At 40.3% G+C, this 25,745-nt stretch overlaps 1 protein-coding gene across 1 annotated transcript in view; it reads right to left on the bottom strand.

Annotated features, from left to right (window-relative positions):
* The window catches only part of LOC126092194 (protein lethal(2)denticleless), a 61,534-nt gene extending 47,848 nt beyond the window's left edge, over nt 1-13,686 (bottom strand). The window contains exon 1 of the mRNA XM_049907678.1: nt 13,505-13,686. Within this exon, the coding sequence (XP_049763635.1) occupies nt 13,505-13,556 (52 nt within the window). The 5' untranslated portion in view covers nt 13,557-13,686. The remainder of the gene's footprint in view (nt 1-13,504) is intronic.
* Nucleotides 13,687-25,745: the final 12,059 nt, after the last annotated feature.

The following is a 25,745-nucleotide window of genomic DNA, read 5'->3' as shown; positions in this document are numbered from 1 at the left end:
GGCCAACACTCAAACCCAGATTTCCCACTTATCACGAGCGGTAGCCTTACCATTTGGCTATTCGTGCACAACTCATGGCCAGATAAAAATTTATATGTAGTCAACCATGCATCTGCAACTCGTACTTGTAAATCCCTTACAGGTCATAAGCTGTAGTCCACAGTTGCTTGTCCGGTACTGGCAGAAAAAAAAAAAAAAAACAATATTGCAGTGCGCCTGCGCTATTCTGATTATGATGGAAACTTCTTTTGGACATTTATGCATGTGCGGCAACGACAGCCGTTATTAAATACATTACATGAATTCACAATTGTGAATAAGGACAACTATCAGCTGCGGAATGGAATGACGACAATGAAAATCTGTTTTTGTTTAGTTTTAGAGTGCAAATACAACTAGCGTCATACGCATCCTTGTCAAAACTATAGAACATGAAGATAAAGAGAGGAGTTAGAAAATAACTACACGTTAATCCCAATCAACAGAAGAGAAGACAGCTAAAACCAGTGACGTGGAGAAATGTCTATCAAATATGCCACAGAGAAACAGAGGTCCTGAACTAAACTTAAATGTCCTTCACCATATTGCTACAATGAATAAAACGTAAATCCGGTCAACAGCCCGCGCATCATTTGCTAAAAAAGTCGATAACTCAGACGGCACCAATAACTTAGATGGCAAACACACAAAAGAACATAAGTTTAAAAAGGGCATTCCATCAGGAAATGGCGGACTTGCTTTCTCCAAATTGAAAAACATGGCCAGTCTGGGATTTCCGTAGAAAACCACTCATGACATGGGTAGACAAAGTGAGGAGATGGTCAACCGCAGAATGGAGTGCTCGAAATCCACACTGTGCACTGGTTAGTAAATTGCATGGCTTGAGTCACCATACCAGCCGTGCATGAATCATACATTCCATCATGTCGCAAATACAGCTGGTGAGAGAAACGGGGTGGTAACTGGAAGGAAGATTCCGCACTGGCTGTATGAATGAATTTTATTAAATCTGTGAGCGGTTTTGCACCACTTATCGGTGCATCCTCAGGCAATATACGCTATTTATAACATAGTAATGTTGAACATTGCCCTGTAGCCAACGTTACTATGTTATAAATAGCATATATTGGCCGAGGATGCACCGATAAGTGGTGCAAAACCAGTCGCAGATTTAATAAAAATCATTCATACAGCCAGTGCGGAATTTTCTTTGAAAAAATGTTGAAGTTTGGCTGTGGTTGCCCGCCCTATAAACAACATGGAAGGAAGATGTCTGTCCTTACTGAGCTTACGTATGGGTATTACAGTGGCTTCATGCCAGTGTCTGGGAAAAGCGCCCTCTTCCCAGATACAGTTGTAAATATGAAGCAGAAAGTGCTTGCTTGCAAGAGAAAGGTGCTGCAACATCTGACTGTAGATATTGTCTGGCCCCGGGGCAAAGGATCAGGATGAAATGAGAGCATGACCTAGTTCCCTCATAGTAAAGATGGCATAGTAGCACTCACAATTCTTAGAATAGAAGAGTATCGCCCTAGCCTCCTCCGTTCATTTCCAAAGGATGAAGGCAGTGTGATAGTGGGAGTAGCTCGAAATCTCCGCAAAATATCAGCCCAAGGTGTTGGAGATAACAAGAGGGTCCACTGTGACTCCACTGTCAGGACAGAAATTGGGGAATAGACCTTGGTACCAGAGAGCAGTCGGAGGTTGGCCCACACAACAGAAGAGAGAGTGTAACTATTAAAGGACTAGTGAATTAAATTCAGCTAGCTTTTTTGCTAGCCCGAAGAATGCAACAACACTCTGCATGCAACTGTTTATAATGAATGCAGTTTGCCATCATACAATTATGGTTGAGAAGGTGGAAAGCACATCTCTGCACGTGAATTGCACCACCAAGGGACTGGGCCACAGCATGGTAAAGAGGAAGTGCGTGGAATGAACGTTCTGCAGTGGTAAGGGTAACATTTGTAAGATATTCTCCCTGGTCATCAGGGAGGAGTAAAGCCTCGAATTGGCTTTAGTATGCTGCCATTTGGGAGTTTGCATGTAAGTGGGGTAGGAGTCAGCAAATTGATAGACATGGGAAATGGTCGCTCAAGTCTGTGTTAGAGAGAACAGACCACTCAAGACAATGGGCAGGCTGGGCAGTGCAGAAGGATAGGTCCAAATGGAAACAGGTGTGTGCGTGGAATCTGAAAGGAACTAGGGTGCTCCTAGGAAGTCTGTCCTAGTGACATCGAATGATGGAGGGATGTACACAATACAAAGCGAAAAGATGAAGTGAGGAAGTAACAGGCGACTTGCAACAGCTTGAAGACGGGTAGGCAACAGCTTGAAGACGGGTAGTTTGGGAGATGGGTTGACTATGAACGTCATCCCGTTTGAGCAGCACGACTCTCCCATGAGATGGAATGCCGTCCTCAGGGGAGGGAGGGTCAAAACGGACCAGGAAGGAATGCAAGAGCTAAAAGCAGCCGTGAGGACACGATTTTATTTACTGCAGGCAGAGAGCAAGTGGCTGCTGGGGTTCTAAGAACCGCTGTTAATCCTATTTGTTCAATCAAAGGCCATGAACATTACATTCAGGGAGAATCATATTGAGGAAAGGGGAGGAGGGGAAAAAAGTAGAGGTGTCACCTCGGCGACTGCCGAGTGCCAGCCTTCAAATACTCACTACTACAGGGTGCAGGACTGGAAGATCCTACTCCATGAGATCTAGAGAGGCATCAGCAGCCTCCCTCTTTGATCTGCAGAGTCGAGGGCAGAAAAAATGATTGGCGATGTGCACCAGCAACATGGTTGTCAGCCGAGCGAGGATATCACGTGATGACACCATCCAAGAGCACCTCCGAGGCAGCGAAGGAGAAGACCAGCTGCCACTGTTTGACTTCTTGGAGCCTTTCTGGTTGCAGAGAAAGATTCAGATGTTTGTTGGCCGGAGGAGCATAAAATGTCTTCAAGGATGTATTCCTCCTGACATTTCTGCCTGTCAGTTGTGTAGCAGATGATTTCGCCGTTGGAGGCAAGGACTTGAAGGCTTGTTGCACAGCTGGAGGAGGAGATGGGGATACTACCATGACATTGGGAGATTTGATTACTGTAGTACTGAATTTGAAGTCACAAGTCTGTGTGGCCACATCCTTCATGGAACGAGGTGTAGCACGAATGGTATTGTTAAGTGACAAATGGTATAACCCAATGCTTTCGACTAGGCAACAACTTGCGAGTGACAGGATAAGGTACTTTCCCTTCACCGGTGTCCCCTAGATGTCCTGTTCATTGAGATAAACAGAATATCATAGGAATGAGGCACCATGGTTGCCACTGCAATTAATGCATGTGGTCGAAGGACGCAGGCAATCGTCCTTGTGAGCATCCCTACTGCAAGTAACACATCTGGCCATGTTTCAACAAAACATTTGAGTGTGGCTGAACCAATGACACAGGTAGCAACGCAATGGGTTCGGAATGTATGGTCAGGCTGTGATAACTTCAATGCCTGCTTTGACCTTGGACTGAAGCATCACTCTATCAAAAGTGAAAAAAAGAGTGCGTGTGGGCACTAAGGAGACATCTACCTTTTTCATCACCCAATGGATTGCAATGACACCTTCATCAGCGAGATATGTTTATTTCTGCCTTGGTCAGACCATCGAGCAGCCTAGCATACATAACACCGCGGGAACAATTCAGAGTCCTATGGGCCTCGACACAAACAGAGTAGACATATAGAAGGGATGCGGCAATCAGTTGTTGTGCTCGAGAATCAGAAGTAATTTCCAAAAGCAATGTGCCATTGCATAAACAAAAGCAGGATTTCACAGTGCCAGCAATTGCATCAACACCCTTCTGGATAAGAAATTGATTTACAGTTGCAAAAGACTGACAATCTTCAGTACATGAAACCACAAGGAACCATGATGCATCTGGGAGGGTCTTTGAATCGGGAGCTTCTTTCCGTTTGTGTTTCGTAGACGTTGACTGAGAAGATGTTGATTGGCTCATTGCAAGAAAATCCCCATGACTGCCAGCGTCTCTGATGGTGTGCTCCTTCCAACTAGGAGGGAGAGGGGGGCAGGGTGGGGGGGCCTCAGAGGGGGCTCACTCGCCATAGGTGATTGTTCACACCCCACGTCACACCCTCCTGAACACCTAACAGAGGAACCAATCGGCAATTTGGGAAAGTAGCAGCTCAGGCAATCACCCCTCCCTGTGCCTGGCCTGTACCAGGGGTACATGCAAACACCACCTGTCGACATGAGGCTGGGAATTACACTTTACCCAGTCACCTTTTATGCATCAGACGCATGGGCCAGCCTTCAGGAGGACACAGGGAGGAAGAAGAAAAAAGGAACCTCAAATCTGAAGTGAAGGAAGGGCAGGAGAAGGTGAACGAAGAAAGAAAAAGAAACAAAAAACAGTGAAGAGTATTCTGATACTGATTACCGAAAATGTAGAACAAATTTCCAAAAACGGCCCACACATGTTCCCCAAGAGATGGTAAAAAGAACAACTAGAGAATTGAAATGCAGCACAGAAGGGAAAAGATGCTGCAAAGGTTGGGGCCCCGTGGTAGCCAGGCACAAACACACCAATGAAAGGCAAGGCCTCTGGAGGAATGAAAATCTGTGCCGAACCGGGACTCGAACCTGGATTTCCCGCTTATCCTGCATGTAAACATGTGATTGACGACATAGGGAAGTTTGGGTCTGGCTGTGAGTCATGCACAGATAGCCAAATGATAAGGCTGCTCGCGATAAACAGGAAATCCGGGTTCGAGCATTGGTCCGGCACAGATTTTCATTGTCGTCATTTCATTCTACAGATGATGATTCATTTAATGTATTTTATAATGGCTCTAGTCACAAAAGTGCCTGTTCCTTTGGTCAAGCATGCACGTCCAAAGGAACTTTTCATCATAATCAGAGTAACACAGGCACTGCAATACCATATATGTAATTCCTCCTTGTTGAATCTAATGCTGCAGACGTTCCATTGGAGTCACAACGGGGAAAGGGAAGGAGGGAAAAAATGAAAGGGTTTCACCTCAGCGGTTGCCGTGTGCGAGCCTTCAAAGAATCACTGCTACAGGGCACACAGGCTGGAGGATCCTGTTGCACGAGATCTGCAGAGGCTATAGCAGTCTCTCTGGGTCAGCCTGTGGATTCTAGGGATGAAAAACTGTTAACTGTGTACACCGGCAAAATGGAGGTCAGCCAGGTGAGGGTATAACATAGCGAGACCATTGAAGAGGCTCTCCAAGTCTGTGAAGGAGAAGATCATTTGTCTTTGCTTGATTTCTTGGAGCCTTTGTGATTGGCAGATGAAGCTTCAAATGTTTGTTAGTTGCAGGGACGTAAGAAGTCTTTGCGAGAGTATTCCTACTGTCCTTTTCAGCCTGCCGGTTGTGTAGCAGGAGATTTCACCATCAGAGGTGAAGATTTGGTGGTCTGTTGCACAGCTGGAGGAGAAGAAGATTGGGTGACTTTATAACAGTACTGAATTTGAGGTCACAAGTCTGTGCGGCCATGTCCTTCATGGACTGAGGCACAGCACAAGTGGTTCTGTAAACACCAGATGGTAAAACGCAAGACTTTCAACCAGCCAATAACTTACGAGCAACAAGGTAAGGTACTTTCCCTTCACCCGGATCAGTCAGTGGCCATATGTGCATCTTCGCTTGCTTGTCAGAAATTGGCTCATGAACAACACTGAACGGTGACATTTTGCAAATGCAATCCAAGAGCAATGACAAGGAAGACTGTGTGAAGTGAAGCTACTTCATGATAATGCCCGCCCACAGTCTGCTAAACTAACAAAAAACATTATACAAGAGTTCAGTTGGGAAGTCATTCTGCAGCCCCTTATTCATCTGATGTTGCACCCTCGAATTTTTGCGCTTTCCACACACTATCAAACAACCTTCAAGGAACTTCCCTTCCAAATGAAAATGCACTCCAATCATGGCTTAACAAGCTCTTCGCCTCAAAACATCTGATTTCTACAGTTGTGGAATCGAAAAGTTACCCTAGCATTGCCAGATTGTTGTAAACAATGAAGGAGAACACATATTGATAACTAAAGTCTCTGATTATTGTTATCAGATAATAAAGTTAAAGACAGGCTTTCAAAACCCCACAAAACTGCAGGCCTGCAAAAAGAATCTTCTCAGAATGTAAAGTACAAACTTTTCCTAGGGTATTGGCAAATCAAACCTGGAATGAAAAATACACTCCTGGAAATGGAAAAAAGAACACATTGACACCGGTGTGTCAGACCCACCATACTTGCTCCGGACACTGCGAGAGGGCTGTACAAGCAATGATCACACGCACGGCACAGCGGACACACCAGGAACCGCGGTGTTGGCCGTCGAATGGCGCTAGCTGCGCAGCATATGTGCACCGCCGCCGTCAGTGTCAGCCAGTTTGCCGTGGCATACGGAGCTCCATCGCAGTCTTTAACACTGGTAGCATGCCGCGACAGCGTGGACGTGAACCGTATGTGCAGTTGACGGACTTTGAGCGAGGGCGTATAGTGGGCATGCGGGAGGCCGGGTGGACGTACCGCCGAATTGCTCAACACGTGGGGCGTGAGGTCTCCACAGTACATCAATGTTGTCGCCAGTGGTCGGCGGAAGGTGCACGTGCCCGTCGACCTGGGACCGGACCGCAGCGACGCACGGATGCACGCCAAGACCGTAGGATCCTACGCAGTGCCGTAGGGGACCGCACCGCCACTTCCCAGCAAATTAGGGACACTGTTGCTCCTGGGGTATCGGCGAGGACCATTCGCAACCGTCTCCATGAAGCTGGGCTACGGTCCCGCACACCGTTAGGCCGTCTTCCGCTCACGCCCCAACATCGTGCAGCCCGCCTCCGGTGGTGTCGCGACAGGCATGAATGGAGGGACGAATGGAGACGTGTCGTCTTCAGCGATGAGAGTCGCTTCTGCCTTGGTGCCAATGATGGTCGTATGCGTGTTTGGCGCCGTGCAGGTGAGCGCCACAATCAGGACTGCATACGACCGAGGCACACAGGGCCAACACCCGGCATCATGGTGTGGGGAGCGATCTCCTACACTGGCCGTACACCACTCGTGATCGTCGAGGGGACACTGAGTAGTGCACGGTACATCCAAACCGTCGTCGAACCCATCGTTCTACCATTCCTAGACAGGCAAGGGAACTTGCTGTTCCAACAGGACAATGCACGTCCGCATGTATCCCGTGCCACCCAACGTGCTCTAGAAGGTGTAAGTCAACTACTCTGGCCAGCAAGATCTCCGGATCTGTCCCCCATTGAGCATGTTTGGGACTGGATGAAGCGTCGTCTCACGCGGTCTGCACGTCCAGCACGAACGCTGGTCCAACTGAGGCGCCAGGTGGAAATGGCATGGCAAGCCGTTCCACAGGACTACATCCAGCATCTCTACGATCGTCTCCATGGGAGAATAGCAGCCTGCATTGCTGCGAAAGGTGGATATACACTGTACTAGTGCCGACATTGTGCATGCTCTGTTGCCTGTGTCTATGTGCCTGTGGTTCTGTCAGTGTGATCATGTGATGTATCTGACCCCAGGAATGTGTCAATAAAGTTTCCCCTTCCTGGGACAATGAATTCACGGTGTTCTTATTTCAATTTCCAGGAGTGTATACACAAAACAACAAAAATGACAAGTTCTCTAAACTCAGAATATTGTTTATTAATTTTTGAGGAGATATTTTCAAAAGTCGCCACTACAACACAGCAGCTATGGAAGAGAGATGGATAACTGTAAGTATTTAAATCTCTCAGTTCTTTACAAAAGTGATAATTTACACTACTCCACAGTCTCCAGGTTACTATCACAGGTACAAAAAAGATATACAAGAATACACTACCCCAGGAAACTTGCTTGCTGCAAAAAATCAGAATATAATGCAGAAAATAAAATCAAAGCAGTTCAGGAGGTCAGAATACGTCAAACTAGAAAAGGCACACAAAAGTATAACATAAAAATAAAAACTGAAGGTAGTACAATCAAAAATCCTCAGGAATTAGCAAATTTTGTAAATAACTGTTTCTCTGGTAGGTTACTGCAGAGAAGTCGCAACAAAATCTTTCTAAAACACATATAGTACCCACAATGACTTACAGAGTAAGCATAATGTTGTTTCCCACAACAGAGCCTGGAGTCAGGAAAGCAATACACCAATTAAAAAATAAGGCAGAGACAAGGTTCCAGTATCTCCTCTTAAGACATGTATAAACAGCATACAAGCTCCATTAACAAATATAATAAACGAGTCCAGAAATACAGAAGCGTCCGATCCCACCCGTCTGCTTTGACCCATGACATCACAGATATGGCGGAAACGACCATAAACCACGATTCCAATATGGCGCATATAAAGTCGGTACGTACACATTATGAGGACGAAAATACATCGAAAAACAAACACACACATTTTCCACAAAAAGTCCAATGACTCTAATGGGACAAGCACGGGAAATGGGGTGTTTTTGGGTGGGGGCAAACTAAATATAAACAAATTTAGACACCCACCCCCATACAAAACGACGAAAAAAAACGACATCACAAACTCCCCAAATACCACTAAACACAATATCATCTGGAATCGGACACTTCCCTTGAATTATATAGCTCAACAGCAGCTCGCGATCCCATAAATTAGGACCAAACACTTCCCTTGACCTATATAGCTCAAAAACACCTCCCGATACCAATATCAACATACACAGTCACACATTGGAATTGAACACTTCCCTCGACCCGCGCACTGTTTTATGCGTCATATCCATTCCTGAACAACAACAACAACAACCGATTAATTTTACTAATATTACCACACGATGTACAGCGAACAACACTAAATTAACCTTCACACAAAATCGTTAACTCACTGAAACGAATTCCACTAGAAACACAGCCGACACTCGAACAATTCTGGATAATGAGCAAAAGCAAACCGAGTCCATTACACCACACAAACGAAAACCCTGAACATACCACCAGAGAGCACAACAAACCACAACACGACATCTGCAAACACGCCACACACACAAACCAAACTCCACGCCGTCATGACGTCACACACAACACCCTTACGTCACGGGTCAAAGACGACACATGGCATCGGACGCTTCTGTCGACCCACGAGTCCTTCGGTGCTGATACTTTTCAAGAATACCTACAGCATGCACTAGTTGTGCCTCAACTACATAAAGGTCATGCGGAGGGAAACAAAACTACAGGTCCATTTAATTACTGTCTGCGTTCTTGAATATATCTGAATAAATCACGAAAGCACATAAATGAGTAACAGATAAATACAACTTTCTTAACCAAGCACAGTTTGGTTTCTGAAGTGGGAGAAGTACAATATCGACCATTATAGAGCTCACAAAAGTGGTTCTTGAAGCTATTGAAATGCATGACTCTTTTACAAGCATATTCTTAGATGTTTCAAGGCTTCTGCCATTGTTCACCATGAAATAGTACTAAATTAGCTAGAAACACTAGGTGAAGAGAAATAGCACATAAATTTTCCAACCTTACCTGGAAAACAGGGCGCAAGAGGTAGAGATAGTTTTTGTGTGTGTGTGTGTGTGTGTGTGTGTGTGTGTGTGTGTGTGTGTGTAAAACTATTGTCAGACAAGAAACAAACACAGTTGTTTCCTGGGGTAGTGTATTCTATTCATAATATTTATCAATGATTTTTTAGACCAGGAGAAAATGTTCTCTTTGTTAATGCCAGCAACCTCACAGTCACTGATAAAACACTAGGATTCCCATTAGAGAAAGCGGCACTACAGAAGTGTCCGTTTCCAACCATCTGCTTTGACCCATGATGCCAACAGTATGTGGTGCTTCCAGCACACACAAAATGCCGACAATAATGTCACTACATACACACGCCAACAAACACAAACAAACATTAAAATGACACAATAACGTCTCACTCCAAAAATAGAATAAAACTAATGGGACAACCGCAAAAAATTGGGGGTTTAAGGCAGGGACAAGCTAAATATAAGGGAACACCACACCATGCCAAAACAAATAATACAAAAACATTTATTTACAGAATTCCGCAACACCAACAAAACCACAGGAATCTGACACTTCCCTTGACCTATATACCTCAACTGCAGCTGCCGATACCAAAAATCAACACACCTCAATCGCAGCTATCAATAACAAAAGACCAACACCTATAACAAGGACCCGAACCACCCAAATATTCCATGTTCACTACATCAACCAAAACATAATCGACCTGCCATAAATATACAATACACAAAACATTACAATTAGTATAGAATAAAACCAAAACAAAAATTATGTACCAACAAAAGCCTCCAGCAATACAACCTATATAGGTTGGCCACCACATGCACGCATGCACGCACAAGCACCGACAACACCATATATACATGTCCCTGGCCCGAGCTGCCAGAACTCTTGTCAACCTCATGTTGTTGCCACAAACATGACATCTAACATATTCAGCAATAAAACCGAACATCTGCAGAAACTGTGCGAGAGAGATCATATCACCACCCATCTCAGAACATGATGATACACTCATGAACTTCACTGTCAAATCCATATCTAACAAAAAAGAAATTAAGAAAATTACACTTGTCACTCTGCAGCAGAGTGTGCGCTGATATGAAACTCCCTGGCAGATTAAAACTATGTGCCAGACCAAGACTCGAACTCAGGACCTTTGCATTTCCAGGACAAGTGCTCAACCCACTGAGCTACCCAAGTACGACTCAAGACCTGTACCCACAGCTTCAATTCTGCCAGTACCTCATCCCCTACCTTCCAAACTTCACAGAAGCTCTTCTGCAAAAAGCTGCAGAACTAGCACTCCTGGAAGAAAGGATATTGCGGAGACATGGCTTAGCCACAGCCTGAGGGATGCTTCCAGAATGAGATTTTCACTCTGCAGTAGAGACTGTGCTGATAAGAAACTTTCTGGCAGATTAAAACTGTGTGCTGAACCAAGATTCAAACTCTGGACCTATGCCTTTTGTGGGCAAGGAGGCAGGAGACCAGGTACTGGCAGAATTGAAGCTGTGGGCACGGGTTGTGAGTCGTGATTGGGTAGCTCAATTGGCAGAGCACTTCCCTGCAAAAGGCAAAGGTCCCATGTTCGAGTCTCGGTCCGGCACACAGTTTTAATTTGCCAGGAAGTTCCAAAATTACACTTCTTTCCCCCATAACAACAAACTAATCAGACCTAAAAAAAATGCCAACACGTAAACAAGAAAAACCTTAGTAATTTACTGAAAACATTTCCACAACCCACATTCCCCACCAGCTACCTGAAATCAAAAACCATGTTAGCACGATGACAACCACAACTCGAATGAACCCAATACCAAACGTTAAACTCAGCACGTCCACATTCACCACCTGAAGGCACCATCAAATACAACAACATGACATCTATAACCACAATCAAATTAAAAACACCTTGCCATAGTGATGTCAAACACCAAAAAATCATTACGTCACAGGTCAAAGCAGACGGGTGGAATCTATTTCTGTTGACCCAAGAACGCAAATAAAATGCTCAAGGATATTTATGATTCAGCAGTATGTAATAAATGAACACTGAACATAATGAAAACAAACAGTGTATGCTTCAGTATAAATAAGGAGAACAATCCTGTCATATTAAGCATAGATGATAAATCTTATGTCAGAAACACCAAGCTTTTACATATGAACACCGACTGTCAGTAAACACGGAATGATCCACACAAAAATAGTGGCACAAAGAATGTCATCAGAATGTTATGTTCATAGGATTCTTTCATCAGTTTGTAACAGCCAATCTGTGGCGACATCCTATTCCTAAGTACACCCAATTATTAGCTATGGGATTCTTTTGTGGGGATCAAAGGCACAGAACATGAACACAATTTTTAAACTGAAGAAAAGAACCGTAAGAGTAATAACTACAAGCAATAGTCCGGCTCATTGTATCAAAAACTACTGAAACAAACTGCACAAAGGGAGTAGGTTATATCTGCCAATTTATTATGAAAATCAGGGACATTACTACATAGGCTATTTCACTAACAGTTCTACAAATAACCATGCAACAAGAAGCAGTTTGGACACTCATATACTTATGATAAGCAAACAGAAAACTCGAAACACTTCCTATCAGGGCATAAAACTGTATAATAAATTTCCCATGGAGATGAAAAAGATTATTAAAATAAATGTGTTTAGAGTGATAGCTAAACCACTCTTCATAAGTAGTGCATACTACACAATTAAAGAGTATTGAGAAAGCTCAGAGTAGTGATATATAGCAAAAGGGGCAACTACAACACCCCGTCACATTACAATACATGATCACAATGTAAAACTTCAAGAAAGTAATGTGGCAAGATCTACAGTGCACAACAGTGATGTTTTGTTATTCTCCTGAACACAGTCACTGACCCATCATGAGGGGGATGCTGATTCAGTTTTTCAAATGTAATGGAAGGAGGACATGTAGATATGTACAGGGCATAGTTGAGTGTTTAAAGCTCTGAAGGCAGTTTTCCGGACCAACTGAAGGGAGTCCAAGGGGTATAGCAGGATGTTCATGATCCACAATTCACCAGCAGATGTCCCTAATGTGTGCAGGTATGCAGTGCAAAAATTACTTTATATAAGTTATATAATGCAAATTGTGTGTAAATCAAACAACATAATACAATAGGGGCTAGCTGCAGTTATTAATACATGGGCTCATACTCGGGAGGATGGAATTTCCCTGTCCACTCATCCAGATTTAGGTTTTCTGCGGTTCTCCTAGATCATTTTGAGACAAATGCCCTGATGGTTCCTTCACTAAGGACACAGCCAACCCCCTACCCTATCGCTATAAAAACACTCCCAAACATTCTATGTACAAGTATATTTTGACCTCTAATTTTCTTTTTATTATGTTGACAAACTCTATTATCACAGTGAGGTAATTCCTGGATGAATAGATAAATAAATGAATCAAGTGATATATCAGTAGATGTCAACTAATTGTGCCGGAATCGATGAATAAAACATCTTCACAGAAAATTCATGAACATACACGATTACTTCTAGTACTGATGACAGAGACATTTCCTCACGTTACAGGCAATGGCTGAAGATTCGTGCCTAAAAACAGTGTTTAGATGGGATACATCCATCTTTAAAGAATGTAAACCACTGAATGTAAATACACAGCCCTTCATATTATATCATAACAACCAGTTTTTCGCGGTAACTGAAATAATTCTCCACCACTACGGAATGTGCAATACGAAAACACAGAGCGACAACTACTTGTTAATATGAGGTAACAAATATTCATCAGCATTTAGACAAGAGAGGCGATTTATAATGACACATTTACAACACCTAAAACGCTCTCGACAAGTTCTTTGTTTACAATCACACAACATCACACGTTATTTCGTAAAATTGATTCAAAAACTATACTTACTTAAACCGGTCTGTCGCTGGCAAATCAGTGAGGGTTGAGTCACATTTCTCATCTTCTAGCTGTAAATTTCACCTCAATACCAAATTACAGCCGTTATTAATTCATCAGTTTACAAACAACCCACACACTTCGTCAATATGAGCGCGAAACTTACGCGCGAGAAATGCAACCAACCTTATACTATGAAAATTTCATAGATGACAAAGTATTCGATCAAAATTATACATGTTTTTTGTGCTACGAAGCATGAGTAAAATAAAATGAAATCTGACCAGCCAGACGATAAAACCGTGATGTTTATATCAAACATAAACATTAAAAATAGCAAGAATCTTTGCTGATATCAACACATAAGAAAAAATTAAAAAAGCGATATTTCAGCTCCAATTATATCGAAGTAATGATATAAAATAAAGCTGAAGATCCAGCCTAGAATTATCCTCCAGCCCAAAAAAGAGGGAATTCATAAGCGTTCTTTCTGAGTGCTTAGAACAGCATCCATTAGAACTAACCCAGTCCACGCTAGCCGTCATGCAGCATCCAAACATTCCACAGTGAATTTCAAAAATTAACAATCACACGCGCGGACCTTCAGGTCACCGTCAAGGTTCCTCCGCAAGAGTTTTAACGACGACAATGGTGGGGGTGAGGGAGGGTGAGATAACTGTGTCTGCATCTGCTAACATCAGAAGATAACCTATTTTCGCCGCTCTCAAACATGCTATAAAAGTGTTTTCATCCTATTGCATGTTTTTAATCTTTATTTTATTATTTTGCTCTTTTTTTCATCGCAAGTTACAGATGTTCCACAACGATATGGATCACAACCAAACTGTGACTTGGATATCTTTCCCGTTTAATATTTTTCGAAAAGCGATATTTGAGGAAAAAATTGTGTAGCTTATACAGTAACAGAATAGAGTTATCGCTTATAAATAAGAACGTCAGTTGATGAAAACATTTTCTTGAAATAACATTTTTATCTGAAAAGGTCGGCTAGTTTAATCATCCATGGATCCTTTGTACGAGAAATTCTAATGATCTGGAACAAGTCATTTCACATACACACAACAAATTAATATGAAACTATGGCTACATGCTAAGCATCTACATGTTTTATTATTCAAATTCTTACCCATCACATTCTACACATAACAATAATAGAAATTCTTTTACGGAATAGAAGGAGTTGTCAAAAAGAACTTTTTTCAGTTTTTTCCAAACTTTTAATTCGCTATCTGTGAGACATTATATATCAATGCGTAAGTGATCAAAAATTTTGGTTGCAGCAGTGTTAACCTGATGTGATGTAATGAATATTATTTAATCTTCTGATATTGTACTTATATATGTCATTGTTTGTTTTGCACTGTAGTGGATTATTTACAAACTTCATGAAGGAATAAATATACTGTGAAGCAGTAGTCAAAATGCCCAACTCCTCAAACAAATGTCTAATAGATGATTGTGTGTGAGTACCACATATTACTCTTACAGTACCTTTTTGACCAATGAAAGCATTTTTCTTAAGAATGAGATACCCTGGAACGTTATTCTATATGACATTATTGGATTAAAATATGCAAAATGCGTCAATTTACTAATTTCTCTCTCTCCAAGATTTAGGGTGATTCTAAGTACAATGTGTATATTGTTGCAGAAACAGCCTGTGTATAGAAGACATCGCACGATAGTTTTTATGGTCATTGCATTTCCTTTTCTTGAAGATAGAGAATGCTTCTGCTGTATGTCAAGGGTATGGAATCTTGCAGTTCTACAACATCCATCTATTATAATCAAGGAAATATTTTATCTACTGTTAAGCCTCCATATTTAATTAGTTCAGCAGTTTTCTATCTATTCCGGTAGCTTTACTTTTCTTCGTGACTTTTAAAGCCCCTTGTAGCTCCTCCACCGTAACTGGATCTACTGCATCATTGTACATACATTGTCCATCGTAATATTTTGTCTTGTGAGTATCCATAAATTTGTATAATGGTTCATCTACTGTCCGTTGCGTGTAATGTACAGTAAGGCTGTCTTTTCTTCCTTCTACATCTACATCTACATCTACATCTATACTCCGCAAGCCACCTGACAGTGTGTGGCGGAGGGTACCTTCAGTACCTCTATCGGTTCTCCCTTCTATTCCAGTCTCGTATTGTTCGTGGAAAGAAGGATTGTCGGTATGCCTCTGTGTGGGCTCTAATCTCTCTGATTTTATACTCATGGTCTCTTCGCGAGATATACGTAGGAGGGAGCAATATACTGCTTGCCTCTTCGGTGAAGGTATGCTCTCGAAACTTTGACAAAAGCCCGTACCGAGCTACTGAGCGTCTCTCCTGCAGAGTCTTCCACTGGAGTTTATCTATCATCTCCGTAACGCTTTCGCGATTACTAAATGATCCTGTAATGAAGCGCACTGCTCTCTGCTGGATCTTCTCTATGTCTTGTATCAACCCTATCTGGTACGGATCCCACACTGCTGAGCAGTATTCAAGCAGTGGGCGAACAAGCGTACTGTAACCTACTTCCTTTGTTTTCGGATTGCATTTCCTTACGATTCTTCCAATGAATCTCAGTCTGGCATCTGCTTTACCGACAATCAACATTATATGATCATTCCATTTTAAATCACTCCTAATGCATACTCCCAGATAATTTATGGTATTAACTGCTTCCAGTTGCTGACCTGCTATTTTGTAGCTAAATGATAAAGGATCTATCTTTCTGTGTATTCGCAGCACATTACACTTGTCTACATTGAGATTCAATTGCCATTCCCTGCACCATGCGTCAATTTGCTGCAGATCCTCCTGCATTTCAGTACAATTTTCCATTGTTACAACCTCTCGATACACCACAGCATCATCTGCAAAAAGCCTCAGTGAACTTCCGATGTCATCCACCAGGTCATTTATGTATATTGTGAATAGCAACGGTCCTATGACACTCCCCTGCGGCACACCTGAAATCACTCTTACTTCGGAAGACTTCTCTCCATTGAGAATAACATGCTGCGTCCTGTTATCTAGGAACTCTTCAATCCAATCACACAATTGGTCTGATAGTCCATATGCTCTTACTTTGTTCATTAAACGACTGTGGGGAACTGTATCGAACGCCTTGCGGAAGTCAAGAAACACGGCATCTACCTGTGAACCCGTGTCTATGGCCCTCTGAGTCTCGTGGACGAATAGCGCGAGCAGGGCTTCACATGACCGTCTTTTTCGAAACCCATGCTGATTCCTACAGAGTAGATTTCTCGTCTCCAGAAAAGTCATTATACTCGAACACAATACGTGTTCCAAAATTCTACAACTGATCGACGTTAGACGTTCTTCGAGACTTTCATGACTTTGTATGTGAATTGCCCTCTGTCATGTACACACTTTTCTGAGACACTATGAATGATATTTACTTACTTGCAAAAATATATACATACAGATACATCAAGCAGTATTTATAGTAATAATAAAAATAGTATAAATTTTATTGTCATTGAACTTTACAGGAATAGACAAAGTCAATATTAATAAGTAAAGGACTGTATTTATAAGCTTATACACTAAGTTGTGCTGGATAGACTTTCTTAATATATCCACAGGTAACTCCTCATTCATGCTACATACTGCAATTTCCCATAGAACTGCATTCAAAAAATCCAGTAACCGAATAAAAAGGTAGACCACAAAATCTGTTATACAACTTATGTTTAAATAAATTTAAAGTATATTACTTATTTCTAAAGGTAACTTATTATACATTTTTAAGCCTAAAACTTTATAACTATCTAATGATTTTGACAATCTATAGAATGCCACATCTATTTTCTTGCTATTTCTGGTATAATAACAATGATTGTCTTCAATTAAGAGCTGGCTAGATAAATTATGTTTTTTGTAAATTAGAACATGGTATATATATATATATATATATATATATATATATACACAGATTAACAACTGTAAGACAACCTAATTTTACAAATAGTGGCTTGCATGTTCCCACTTCTTTGAACCTGTAGTAATCCAGACCACACTTTTTGGAGCAGAAGAATATCCTGGACATGGCTGCTGTTCCCCCAGAAAAGAATTCCCTATGAAATGATACTCTGAAAAAATGCAAAATATGCTGATCTAACATAATTATCTGGGACACAGCTCTTTAATTTCCCCAGCAAATAAATTACTATAGAAAGCCTAGCACTTAAGTATTTAATGTGTGGATTCCATGAGAGTTTACTGTCTATGTTTAAGCCAAAAAATTTAATACTATCTGAGTTGTCTGTACATGGTAAATTACAAAGACTGAAAAACTATTAGTTGTGTCTTACCTTCATTTAAACAAAAGCCATTGGCTCTAAACTAAATATAGGCCTGAGATATTGTATGTTCAGCTAAACTGTGCAGTTCATTGAAATCAGAACTACTGTTAAAAAACGTAGCGTCATCTGCATACAATATAGTTTGAGAGTTGATAAAAGGTGGTAAATCGTTGATAATTAATGCAAATAGCAAAGGGCCTAAAATTGAGCCTTGTGGCACACCATATCTAAGTATGATTACACTAGACTTATCGTTACCTATACATACAATTTGTTGCCGGTCATTAAGAAATGATTTGAACATTTTAGTGCGAACACCTCTTATTCCATAATAAAACAGTTTCTCTATCAGTACCCCATGATCAACACAATCAAAAGCCTTGCTGAGATCGCAAAAGGTAGTCTGAGCATATCCAGTTGCTTCAAATACCTCCAACACCTTTTTTAACGAGTATGTCCATGGCATCCACAGTTGACCTGCCTTTTCTAAAACCAAACTGATCATTACATACTAGGTTACATTGTTCAAGATAGGAACAAAGTTGGGAATACATAGTAGGTTCAATAATTTTAGAAAAATTGGAGTAATGCATATAGGTCTATAACTAGATGAACATGTTTTATCACCTTTCTTAAAAATAGGAACTACTCCAGACAATTTCAAAATGGTAGGAAATATTCCCTCACCAATATATCTATTTATGAGATAGGTCAATGGGTCAAAAATACATTCAGTTATTCTTTTTATGAAACTACTGGACAAATCAAAAATATGAACACTCTCAGATGGTTTAAGAGCTTTTAGAACTCCTAGAACATTTTTGGGATTTACTTCGCTAAAATTAAAATTTGAAAATGGAATTTTTTCCCCAAAAAGCTTCATCAATTCTGCAGGGGATTCATTGGGTTTTACTATGTATCTACAAATTTTTTCCACTGATTCAGTACAAAAATTGTTAAAACTATCTGGGAACAAGTTCACAACCTCTTTTTTGCCACTATTGGAAAGTGAATTTATTACTTTCCATGCTGTTTTACATTTATTTATAGATCTGTTAGTTATACCTAACTTGAACAATTTCTTAGCATCATTGACACTTAGTTTGTATTCTCTCTTAGCTTCATTATACACTAATCTAGCATTTTCTGTCTTATAGATCTAAATAAAACAGTACTTTATTTTTAGATGCAGTAATTGAAGAGTGTACCACTCACATTGGTTCTTAGATTTGCTTTTTTATGTGAAAGGGGATGCACTCTTTATTTGTAATAAACTCCTCAAAAAGTGAACAAAATACTGAAAAAAAATTGTTAAACGTACCATCGGCTGAGCAACATTGATAAATGTCAAATACACATTTTCAGTTAAAATTGCACAATGCATTCTTACAACCGCATAAATTAACTTCATTCAGAGGTCTAGAAACTACTAACTTAGAACTTTTACCAGCAACAGTACTCTTAATAGGTAACTTAATATTACTTAATTCACATATCACAGCATCGTGATCTGAAAACTGAAAAGTGGCAACATCTGTGGTACAATAAGCCCCAGCGAAAGTTGTAAAAATATTGCCAAGACATACTGATCCTCTTGTCATTTTGGAATTTAAAAAATTAAAATTATATTGTCTTAATAGATTTTATAACGCATTCACACTTTGATTATCCTCAGTTACATCAAATGCAGAATTGACCACTCCCCTTATAGCAATGCTAAATTTTTCCCATTTTGACCTACACAAAAAATAAATAAATCATCAAGTTTGTCTAAAAAACAGAAGTATCTTTAGTTGGGGATCTATAAAGTAAAATTATTAGTAGTTCAGCATCTTCCAAACAGAAACCTGAAACCTCAAAATCAAACTCATGACAAAGGAAATCGAGGTCCAATTTAAAATCATTACGCAAAGATTGCTTTTTAATATACACTGCAGTGCCTCCATTATTATGCTGTTTCCTACAATAACTGCTAACTAGTATTTAATCATCTACTAGTTCAAATGGCAGTTCTTCTTTCTTATACCAATACTCACGTAAACGCAAAATATCTAACAACTTTCAACACCAAAGTTATTTTCAACTACACATTTATGTCTGAGACATTGAACATTGAGGTACCCTATTTTAAACTCAGATCTACCTGTTGTAGCTATGCGTACATCACCTTGGATATTTCTCTTTGGTTTATTAATTATATGTTCAAAAATGGCAGGCTTATTAATTAAATCTTCACAAGTAGCAGGGTTAAGACCTAGATATCATTTCATACCATCATCTATACCTACTTGTGTCAAAGTAGGTCCTGGCCACTCCCAAAAAACTATCACTAGTAAACGTCATTGGGATTGGTTGACAACCATTTAAGTATGTAAGCCCGTCTTTTATAATGTTTATAATTGTGCTACACAAACTAGCCTTGCCACAGGTGTTGAGATGTTGCCCACGTATAGCGAAGAGGCTGCGATTACAATTAGCAACATTGATAATACTTACATTTCTAAAATGTTTACAGATACACCTATATTTTTCATTTTACTTTAATGTTTCTTCATTACCACAAGACGAAGACTCAGATCATGTCGCTGAGGGATATTTATCATCACTATGTTTGTATGTGTAAGCACTGACAAAGTCTTCTTTAGTTCATTAACAGCATCTGACGTATTATTTCTGGCCACATCGTTTGCTCCTGACATCAACACCACAGTGTCATAGGAAGAAAGATCCTTGGCTTCTATATTAAAATACAAAAACCCGCCTCGATTGCGAAAAAAGCACCTAGTGTTAAATGTTTAAGTTAAAGTTTATGGCGGGTCATGGCCCATCGAACTTAGGCCTGTGTGAGGTGGAGCGTACACCATTAAGTTAAGTATTGGTTTTGACTTTGTACATATGTACTGTTCGTGTTTTCCTTTTCTTTTTCGTTTATAAATGTATGGCTATAGTGTTCTTTTAATCATTGACAAAGGTCTTCTTAGGCACTTGTGAGTTTTATTGTTGTTTATTGTTGTTGCTCTCCTGGAGAGCTTCTGTAAAGTTGGGAAGGTAGGAGACGAGATAGTGGCAGAAGTAAAGCTGTGAGTACTGGGCGTGAGTCGTGCTTCGGTAGCTCAGATGGTAGAGCACTTGCCCGTGAAAGGCAAAGGTCCCGAGTTCGAGTCTCGGTCGGGCACAAAGTTTTAATCTGCCAGGAAGTTTCAGATAATATATTGGTTTAATATTACTGTGCACTTTTAATTTGTAAGAGGTGATCCCGATTTCATGTCTGCCTTCCTTGAATTAACCTGCATTCAAGTAATTTACAGTTCAACAATCGCAGCGGCCGATACAGCCAATGACACCATTACGTGGCGATATTAACTTATAAATAATCAGCGGAAGCGAAAAACTCGCCCACTATTAACATAATATTCGTTTTTCTCCACAGCTGCACGAAGTTGCAGAAATACGTAGCTTTAAGATTCTTATTTTCAGTACCACAGCCGAAAGCCAGAGCCAGGACTCCGACTACAATGCAATGGATAACGGAGGTAAGAAAAAATACTCTCGCGCGTGTGTGGGCCGCAATTGTAATTAATAACTAAAGATTTTTTCCTTTAAAATGAACTGACTAGCCAAGGAAATTGATATGAAAAGTTTATTCCATTGTTCAACTTACATGCTCATGTTTTAAGATTCAGAGAGTCTAACATTCATTAACATAACAAATAATTTAAGATTAATATTGTTAAAAAGGAGAACTTCACAAAAGCATTTAATTGTAAATCAACATTGAATGAAATAGTATTTTTATTAAGGCCCACCACCTAAGTCGGCAACAGTCAACATAATAATAATATATTAAATTACGATGGCCGACAGCCGGCCAGTGTGGCCGTGCGGTTTAGACACTTCAGTCTGGAACCGTGTGACCGCTACGGTCGCAGGTTCGAATCCTGCCTTGGGCATGGGTGTGTGTGATGTCCTTAGGTTAGTTAGGTTTAATTAGTTCTAAGTTCTAGGCGACTGATGACCTCAGAAGTTAAGTCGCATAGTGCTCAGAACCATCTGAACCATTTGAACGATGGCCGACAGACGCGAGATTGGCGCCCAACGTGGGGCTTGATCAAAGAAATCGCGAAATTTATTAAATCTGATTCTATTGTAATGAATGTAATTATGTATGTGTTGTAAAATATTAATGCCTATATGAATTCTTTTACATGTACAACTACAAAACCACACGCTGAGGAGATCTGGAGAAGAAAAAGTGTAGAAAAGAAAAACGATTTCGAGAAAGAAAAATAACTAAGGTAAGGCCTATTGTGCAAGGATCCTGTGTAGCTCTGTGCGGAATATCGAACCCATATGCACATGAGACACCTTCGGTGAAAAAAATAGTAAGTTAAGTGCAAATTAAACTGTGTGTATTTATGTGTCTATTTTTGGAGGGGATAATTATTCGTGTATGTATCAGTGTTAAAGATTTGTCAGTGTCTTAAAGTGAATTTATTATGGGTAAGATAGGAGAACCTAAAGCATCCGTACCAGACAAACAACATTCTGTTAACATGGAAAGTGAAGATCAATTGCAAAACGTAAACGAATCCCAAGCCACCGCCTCGGATAACATAATTTCCGGAGCGGGGGGCGAGGATCTGTGGACAGTGAATGACGCTCCACAGCAGAATGAGAATAGAGTAACAACTCCACTGCCTGGGCAGGGGACCAATCGAGTGCTAGATTAAGTGGGGCACCAGTATGCTCACTGATTGCAGACGCTTTTGCTGAATTTCTGCGTAGGATCGAACAAAGAGACAGAGAAAGGGACGCAAAACTGGCTCAAATGCTACATGAGCAGGAGAAAAAATAAATGCAAAAGCTCAGTGAGCAAGAGCACCGCAGTGAAGCGAAACTAGACAGTATCCAAAGCAAACTTGCCGAGGTGCGGGACGCTTGCAAAGAAATACCCGATGTTGTGCAAAGCTTAGCCGGTGAGATGCAAAAATTACAGATATCGCAGGCTAGGCTTGAAAACAATGTCCAGACTTTAACCAACCGCGTGGATAATGTGGAGATAGATGGACGGAAAGGTATTGATACATATTTGGAAGTGCAGGCTCAAAAGGTTGAAAAAGAATTAAATGAATGGCTAGAAGTAAAGGACGCGAGAGTAGTCAGACTTTTGTGTCGTTTGTTACTACTTGTATTTGGGAAACTGGGTATTCCAAGTTGTACATGAAAAAATACAAAAACAGACTTAGTGATGAATAAGAATAAGGAGTTGAGTTTAATTGAGTCAGGCTTTGACACTCTGATTATAGATAAATGCCAACAGAATTCCAATAGTAACATGCAGATTTTCTTTCTTCAGAATCTAAATTTGAAGGCTGACTAATTACTTTTTTGAAGTCTGATTTACTATCAAAGTATGATCTGATTTTGATTTTTTCTTTTTTCGACTTTAACATCAGTTTATTAGTCTCCTCCACAACTGGTTTATAATATTTGTGATGTAAAGGATTAATAAAATTTCAAATGTCATTCCTCTCTTACTCATGGAATATTTGTACTGTAACCAGCTTAATTTAATTTAATTTGCTGCAAACGAGTATCACATGTGAACATTAATGACTCTGCACAAAAGTGCACCCAAGAAACCTTATTACTTTTGTATGTCACAGTTCTGCCATACTTTGTCGTTGATCAGAAGGACATTAAAACCGTATATGTTCTGTCAACACTGAGCAAGATGACAAAAATTATTCCCCCTTCCCCATACCATTACTCACCTGTGGCAGTCATTGCTCAACTTTCTGCAAACTGTCCTCCACCCTCCCCCAAATTTCTAAAAATGCAGTGACAAAAATTCTGGGAACCACTGCCCTAAGGTGATCTCCACTTCTCTTCAAGGTGAACTTTGCTTTCAAGTTATTTCCAAAACATGTCATAGACAGATTTTTCCTAAAGAAAATAATAATTTCCATCATGTGCTGTAGTGACAATTGACAACCACTGCATTAGTGGGTCACTTTGCATATAGGAAAGAATTTTGCTGATGTCAGGATCACTACTTTCTTTTATTCAAGGCCATTCTGGGAATTCAACTGTGCTCAGGCAGTTGTGGTTTTTATATTTTGCTGACATCAGTATCAGAACTTCCTTATCTCCAGCAAGGGTGGTGTGCAAGCTTAGTTGAATGAATAAAATGTCTGATCTCGAGAGAACATCATTTACAGACACAGCAAAGCAAACCTAGAAAATGGGCTCTCCTGGTAGAAAGTATAGATTCACATCTGACTTGCAAACAGAAAACCAAACACTGACACATAGATGTGAGGATTAGGTTCATTACCACTGTGGAGGTGGTAGGTTTTATATTATACAGTATGGAGAATAGTTTGTAGTCCATGTAGTAATGTTAGATATACAAAACGAGATTAGAGCATCATGGCCCATAACAGAGCTGCACAAGAATATAGTGAAGAAGGTACAATATCTTATGGGTACATCAGTTCAGTGCCACAAGCTAAAGATGGGGAATGGGATATGCTGCTGTCTTGATTTCCAAGCTACCTACATGCTGCTGACCATCCACTGATTGACAGCCCTGGGGACATTTACAACCATGCCAACGTCGTCAGTGTTACCTGAAGTGAGGTCTGATCACTAGCACTGATCAGCTGGGCAGAAGGAGAAGAAGACTATTGGTAGGTAATTTGTCCATTCACCTCTAGTAATAGTTATTAGTAAGTGTATGTTCTTTATTATGCTTAGTTTTTTCCTGTTATTGCAACAGACTATGATTCTAAGCTGGACAAGAGCATGAAGCTACAGTCTAATCTGTTATCATTCGGCATACTGCAGCACCAACAGCAGCAATGGCAAGAGTAGGCAGCTGTGGAAGATGCATTGCTGAAATGAGCTCACAAACCATGAGAGGAACATAATGTAATTTACCTGATGGTAGAATTGCCAATATGCTTGAAAAAAATAAATATGTCCTACTCAAATATTTTGTTTTGTCAATCCCATCTAATAAACAATAGTGAAAAGAAAATGATTCATGATCTTTTGCAAATAATAACATTAATGTATAGCAAATTAACTTATCGTCTTTGTCATTTAATAAAGCATTTTATAACACGAAAAATTTTCTGTTACAGAAAAAGAAGACTTATTTGCAAAGACACACTAATACTACAATGGAATCACAGTTCATTTTTTCAGTCATATATAGGTACAGATGAGTGTGTGCAATATTTAGACTAAAAACGATTAGAGACATATTTAAACAATATAGTGGAGCACTACTATGGATTAATATACTCTGCTTCTATCCAAAAACAAAGATTGGTGATGCAGAGATAAATAACAAAAATATATACTTCCATTATACAAGAAATGTAATTATTACATATTTTTCAGTTGTAGAAAAACTGAACTGTGGTCCCTCCTAGGAACCTTCCAATAACAGATATTTTATGCTCCCCCTGTTTAAGAAGTCCAAATCTTCTTCAGTCATATGTGAAAAGCATGATGGTGAGAATATCTTTGCAGTTTCCTGCTTGAGCTGCGCCACCTCCCCATAAGGTGAAGATAATGTTGATACCTTGAGTGTTAAAAACTTCTCATTATAGGAAGTTCTGAAAGCTGTCTTGTGGGCTTTGGATGGTTATTCCCACTCCTGATAATATTAAGTTTCTGTAAAGAAGAATGCCCAACTTGAAATGTAACATATATTCTCCCATCTGTAATAGCGACATTATACATGACTAAACTAAACTGACTAAAAAAGGGTTCTTGTGTACTTACATATTGTTGTCCTCCAATGGCTCCTAGCCCTTGCACTGCTGGTGGTGGACAGACAGAGTATAACTAATAGTCATGTATAGTCGAGATACATACCATCATTATACTCCCAGAGAGAGC

This window comes from Schistocerca cancellata, chromosome 7, assembly GCF_023864275.1.
Source record: "Schistocerca cancellata isolate TAMUIC-IGC-003103 chromosome 7, iqSchCanc2.1, whole genome shotgun sequence".
In the NCBI taxonomy this organism is placed as follows: Eukaryota; Metazoa; Arthropoda; class Insecta; order Orthoptera; family Acrididae; genus Schistocerca; species Schistocerca cancellata.
This window is presented reverse-complemented; position numbering and strand designations above follow the sequence as displayed.